Raw genomic sequence first — 6,618 nt, forward strand, 5'->3', positions numbered from 1 at the left:
TATATTAATAAAATACTCTTTGGAATGCTTTGCTATAACATTCAGTTCTTGTTTGTTATTCCTTAAATGTATTGTTTGAAATGCTACCACCAGCTATTCATTCTTTTTCTGAGCAGCGATGCCATGACAACCCCCACGTGACCAGCTACAAACATACCACAAGTCTCCAGGGCTTTGCTTTAGGAAAGGCTCAGACTGGTATTACTCATACTTTTTTTTTTTTTTTTTTTTTTAAAAAGCCCAGATTCAGAGATGCTTTATTTCGTGCAAGATGCATCGAGCCTACCAGCCAATTTTACCCTGTGGCAACAAATATCTTCAGCTAAAATGGGACAAAGCAAAGTATGAAGAACACAAGAAAAGGGTAGGTACAACTGTTTGATAAAGAGCCGAGGCCTTCACGAAAGAATAAGCTTACCCCAAAAGGCTACAGCATCTCTCTACTTATTCTTAATACTGTTGTGAAAGCTACTAATCAGCGATAAGGTACAAGAGACACATTTTAAGAATGTCCAGCAAATACAGGTATAGCTTTTGTGTGCATTTAGAGTTATCACAATGATGTTCACCAAATTTAGAAGTGAAAATGATTCCGTCGGTCATCTGCTCCAGATCAGTCATAATGCAGGACTGCTCCCTCTTGAAAATACGTAAGTAGTGAATACCATCAGCGATGATTCAACTGTATTGCTGCCTTAGGAAGATTGTATCGCAATATCATTAGCTTTAATACGAAGAAATAGTTCTTCATTATTTCCAGACTGAGTCTGTTTCATTAACTGTATAAAAATATCTTCCTTCCTTCCTTCCTTCCATTGTTCCCATAATTTGACTTGCAGGTGGAAAAAAGTTAAAGATGAGGTAGAGAATTGAATTTGACATCTTTTTCTAACCAAATTGACAATATTGAAATAAATAAATTTCCTTCTGTGTGAATTAACCTCGCGAGGCTTACTAGCATATATAAGCGTGGCTATTTAAACAGTGGCTCTTTTACAGCAGGGAACTGCTATTAGTGTGGCTGAAATACTCCCAGCATCCGCTGTGCCTACAGAACTCTCCTTTGTTCAGCATACAGAGCACTTCATATATGCGCTAAGGCATTCAGAGACCAAGAATAGAGGTTAGATATCATCACGATATATAGTGAAGAAATGTATTTATAGAGAGCAACATTTCCCACGACTCAACTGCTCTTGGGTTAAACACGAGTGTTAATTTCTGAGTGCAAGATAAGAGAAAGAGTAACTATCATGTTGAGCAAAGGATGGCTAGAAGGTACAGAATTTTGTTCCTTATTACAGGGTTCACACACAGCTCCAGTAGCGACTAACAAGGTCTCCCATGGCCAAAGAGCGGCCTTTTCAAGTGTCTCTGTGTTGTCATGCTGGCACGCTCCGAAATTCCCATGCTAGTTGCCCAGAAATTTCACCATGCCTTCTGCTGGCACAAATTCAGGCTTGCTGCGGTGAACGCCAGCTACCAGAGCAGCTGTACCTGCAGGCTGGGGTACCTGAAGGCAGCAGGGTAATTCAGCAGGTTGTCCTGAATGACACAGCCCACGCGTGGCACGGGCTTCTGCTCTGCCAAGAGAGACAGGGAACACTCTGGGAAAACTTTAGGGTCTCTGCTTGGTGATGTGCAGGCTTTGCATTGAAGGAGGTCACAAACAAATGAACCAAAGAAAGAGAGAAAGGGGAAAAATAGGGAGCAAGGAAGGAAAAAAGGTAACATTTTTTCAAAAAAAAAAAAAAAAAGGTACACTTACTGGAGAAGACCACTAAAAAGATGGCAAAGTTTAGGGATAAGTTCTAATTTTCTCCATGATGCAAAGGTACAAAAAATACCAGCATGTTTTTACATACACAAGAGCAAATGCTTCCAGTCTGAATATTTTTGTTATTTTCTTAAGGGAAGAAAGGAATGGGGGGTGGAAAAACAGTTGCATCTCCTCTCTGCAACATTCTGCATAGAATTAGATATAAAATGGGTCCAAAACCACCACGGCTCTGTAAAGTGTCACAACAGAGATCAGGGTGGGCTTAAAAAATACCAGGTTTTACCTTTTACAGTTGTGCATATAAGGGCAAGACAGATTAATCATAACACTTTCCAGAAAATGAAATTATATTGATATGAATTCCACCGAAGAAATTTTGTTTCTAACCCCACCTTTTGTTGGTTCAAGTCTGAAGCAGTTTGCATATCTATAAATCAAAATCAGGTTTTGCATAAATATCACATTTTATTCTTCACCCCATGATTTCTACTGACTGATACAATAACAACCCTCTTTTACAAATTGCATGTCTTCTTTAAGTTATTTTTAAAATAACTTAATAGCATGATAATTTAAAGCACCTGGAGAAGCAGAGGAGAGAGCAGAAGCCAAAACCACCAAAACCCTCAGAGATTTACCAAGTGTAGTTCTGCTATCCAATAAAAATCAGCTACTTAACGTGATGGGATCTAGAACGGATTAAGAAGAGCACCTTCATCTCCCCCTGCACTCAGGTGGAGTTGAGAGCAGTTAGCCCTTTCTGGGATCCCACCTCCTTGGAGACGACTGCCCCACAAAAGCAGCTGAATGTTTTCACAAGAAGCCAGGCAGTTCAAGTGAATTTTGGACAAAGCTAGATGCTGATAAACATTGTCCCTGTAAATTATTTGCCCTGTTATCAAAGCAAGGAACATGTCCTGGTAGTATGCATGGCAGGTCTGCCATCAGAGATTCAAGCCTGGTCCTTGGCTCATCGCAAAGCTGCTACAGAAAGAGAGGTGGAAAACTTCTGGACTCGGGCAGTGCTTTGGTCCTGCCCTGCTGCATCAGGTTTGCGTTGGTGCTGGGCCTGCTGCTCTTACTTGGCAGCCTCTTTTTTTTTTTTAAATAGCAAGTATTTCTTTCTTCTTTCTATGTGACTGAGTCTGCCTGAGGTGGAACACTTCGACTATGAGGTGTGACAGAGGGAGAACGTTTATCACATGTATTTCACAACAAAAATCATGGTACCATTATTTGAACTGATCCAGCCTCATTCCCCACAGGACTCCAGTCTGAGAGAGAGTGGTCTCCCCTCTAAATCCTGTCTTGCTCCACTCCCCGTCACCAGCTTTTCTTCCATGGCGTTTATTCAGTCCAAGACAGCCAATAGATTATTCTTCTTCCTCATATATTGCATGGCTATTTAGGTCAGGATGGAAATAAATATTATTGTGCCACTGAACTACCAACTCCATTAGAATAATTAGATCCACAGTTTGCTTTTGATGATCATTCTGAGTGCTAACAAGAAGAGGCCTGGGAATACTTTCAACACAAGAAGTCCTTTCCCAGTATTCTTACCTCTTTCTGGCAGCATCCTAAACGCGCATCCCTTTCAGGACCTGGCACAGCTTAGGAGTACCTAGGGCTTTCCTACACTAGCCTTTTTATTTCTGCTGGATGCCTAATAAAAACTGCCTGCCTTCTCTTATACAGTCTTTCCTGTATCATAACATCAACACCACTGTAACCAGACTGCATATATTTTTACAATTCTCCAACATAAAGAGCCTTTGCGTCTCCAGCAGACTCTAGAACAACTGCCTTTAACATTTTCGTTATCCACTGCTCTTCTTCTGGGCAAGTCTGGCTTTGCTGATATAATGAATCATATGTTTAATAGTGTTACTGCTGGCTAACAAAAGAGAACATGAGAATCAAAAGATTTCCTGTAATTATATGCAAGGGTATTTCCAACAAAAGTGGATAAATATTTCATTTCTGTTGCAGATCCAAGCAGCAAAACCATTAGTGGACACAAGTGCCCCTGCAATATACAGTCACCTTCATCTGAAATTAGGGAAGCTGAAGGTACAGTATTGGCTATTTCACTGAACACTAGCATGCTTACCTTCACGTCTCCTCTGAAAGAAAACAAAGACACTACCAGATGGTCACAATTTCAGGGCCTTTCTTTCTTCCTCAGTGCAGTGATTGTTGTGACAGGACTATCAGGATCCATGAATAGCACACTCCCAGCACCATTAAATAACTTACTTTATGATTATTGATGAAATCAGAGCGCTTCAGATTAACAAGTGCTAAAGTGTTCAAATAGCCTCCTAAAAGGTATTTCTGCACAACCATGAAAAAAACATCACCAATAACAAGAATAGCACAATCACCAAGATACACACAGAGCAATGAACTGAATAATAGGATGTTAACATATTCAAAGCACAAGAAATAACAATGGGTAGCCTTGACTGGCAGTTATCCTTCAAAATCTTACTGCTCCCAAGAGGCAAATTTTTATTAAAGATGAGAGTGGAAAATAAATTGTTACCTAATTAACTCTGGTCACTAAAAGGAAACAACAACAATTAAAAAAACCCAAACGTGAGCACAGTAGAAAATACGTGCAGCTAAACCCTGTCAAAGACTTAATTTCTAACGCAGTGCCCCTCAGGCAATGGGAGCGCAGCCCGTGTAAGGACTTCAGAATGAATTTCCTTAAAATTGTTTATCATCTCACTGCGACATAATAATCCCCAGGCACCTTAAAATCATTTCACTAGCAAAACAGTTCATTTCTCCTCCATGCATAAAATCATATGCTATATTAGGACATGGATTCAATTGCTGTTGTTAATTTTTTCCTATTACTGTAAAAATAATGCTGATAAAGTTCCTTTGAAAATGAAACACTGCATAACCCCCCCAGAAGTTAACAAAAAAAACCACCAGCAGGAACCCACTACTCTCAGGCACATTCCTTTGAACCACAGGTCCTGATACCTGAAAGTGAGACTGTCCTAGTCTCTTTCTCATCCTCCTCCTTTCCAAACTGCTATGGAAAGAAAGAAAAAAACAAACCTGTAATGTTGCAGTCTTCTAGTAACCAGTTCTTCTTTATTATCATTCTCCTCAGGATTATTCAGAGCCTGATGGGATTACTTAATACACCAGTTTTAGGTACCTTTATACTACAGCGTGACCAGGATCTGACCCGCTTTGGTTAAAAACCCCAGCAAACAAGGCAGATGTGCTAGATTCCCTACAGAAACCTGCTGCTCTAACATTAATCACTCAAAACTATAAGAGCAGGATGAGCAGGGTTTCCTATTTATTTTATAGAAGACTTGCAATATCTTTGGGGTGCCTAGAATCAAATACAGGGGGAAAAAAAGGGAGAAAGGAGAAGAGTGAATCAGCATGCTCAAAACAAGACTATTTCTTCAGGGATTCTGATCTGAGAAGCTTTTGAAAACGAGGTGTTGAAGCTCAGCTACAAGAAGTGTGCTTTCCCTGCTTTCCTCCATCCAGCCTCTCTGGTCACCTCCAACTCAGCCCGGCTGGAGAAGGCATTCTTGGGACTCAGATAACCTTGAAAATAAGTTTCTCTCTTCACCATCACCCCCATTCCTTCCCAGTTCTCACAAACACACTTTTAGCATGGATTTGTGTTCTTTGAAAAACAATATGGTCGCATTTTTTACAAATTAGACAATGCGCCAGGATATCCAAAGGGATGCTCTCTCCTCCACTGAACTCGTTCAATTTTCATCCCATTTTTGACACAGTTAACTTCAGAGATTGAGATTATTAATATCTTCCATTTTAAAATCAAATTTAAAGAGGCTTAAAGTCATGCTAACGATGAACAGAACTAGCTTATACTGCTTCATACACCTCTCCATTTGTTCGTTACATCCAGTTGTTGCTTCTCTTCTTACACTAGCTTGCAGGACAAAAATGGCCTGCAACTGGACCTGATCCAAATCTCACTGAACTCAATGGAAAAATTACCATTTGATCCAAAGCCTACCAAAGATAATGGAAAGCATCCCATTGACTTCAGAGGAGTCTGGATAAGTCCTATCATGTGTTTGTACACTGTCCATCACAAGCCCAGATTTTGGTGAGAGTCTGTGAAGGCTGCTAGAGACACAAATGATGATGATCCTGGAAAATACATTGAAAATATTTATAGAAATTCTGCTTACCCTGATGAAATGCATTTGCTAATCACTCAGGCTGCTGCTGTGGTTGCAGGAAAGTGTTTCAGGGTCAAATTCACAGCATTGCAAAGGGCTTTCTCTCCCTGCGTCACCATTAAAATGGTGAAACAAAGGGTTCTCTCAACACTAGCACAGAGCTTTACGTGATCAGTGTCTGTCACACTCTGTGTATGGAAGGGGACAGCAATTTTGAACACCCTGTTAGGTATCCATGGTACACCACTGCTGCTTGCTATGGCCTTGTAAAAACGGAAGCATTTCTTTATCCTTTCTGTATACAAAGTTGGAGGAAGACCGACTTTCCGTCATCGAAAGAGACAACCGTTTGCTGCTGGAGAAGATGTCCTGCATCATGAGAACAAAGGGACAAATTGACAACAAAAATGACTATAAGGCCAAGAGGTAACATCAGCAGCACTATTTCTATGTAGTTATCAAGTTACCTTCCCAGTGACAAACATAGCTAAGGATAAACTGCTCTGTGAGGACATGTATTTTAAAAGGCAGCCTAAGGTATAATCAACACTTGAGAAAGCCATTTGCTTGACCTGTCACATGAAATCCAATGCCAGGTCATTTTCCTCCCACCCTCTGTTGTAGAGAAGATGGCTTTAA

General features: G+C 40.4%; 1 protein-coding gene across 1 annotated transcript; it reads left to right on the forward strand.

The window, feature by feature from the left end:
- Positions 1-271: 271 nt before the first annotated feature.
- Positions 272-6,409, forward strand: CFAP97D2 (CFAP97 domain containing 2). Its single transcript, XM_049834415.1, has 3 exons — positions 272-364; positions 3,773-3,853; positions 6,287-6,409. The coding sequence occupies exons 1-3, from the start codon at positions 272-274 to the stop codon at positions 6,407-6,409; spliced, it is 297 nt and encodes a 98-aa protein (XP_049690372.1).
- The last annotated feature ends 209 nt before the right edge of the window (positions 6,410-6,618 follow it).

This window comes from Accipiter gentilis, chromosome 31 (assembly GCF_929443795.1).
Source record: "Accipiter gentilis chromosome 31, bAccGen1.1, whole genome shotgun sequence".
In the NCBI taxonomy this organism is placed as follows: domain Eukaryota; kingdom Metazoa; phylum Chordata; class Aves; order Accipitriformes; family Accipitridae; genus Astur; species Astur gentilis.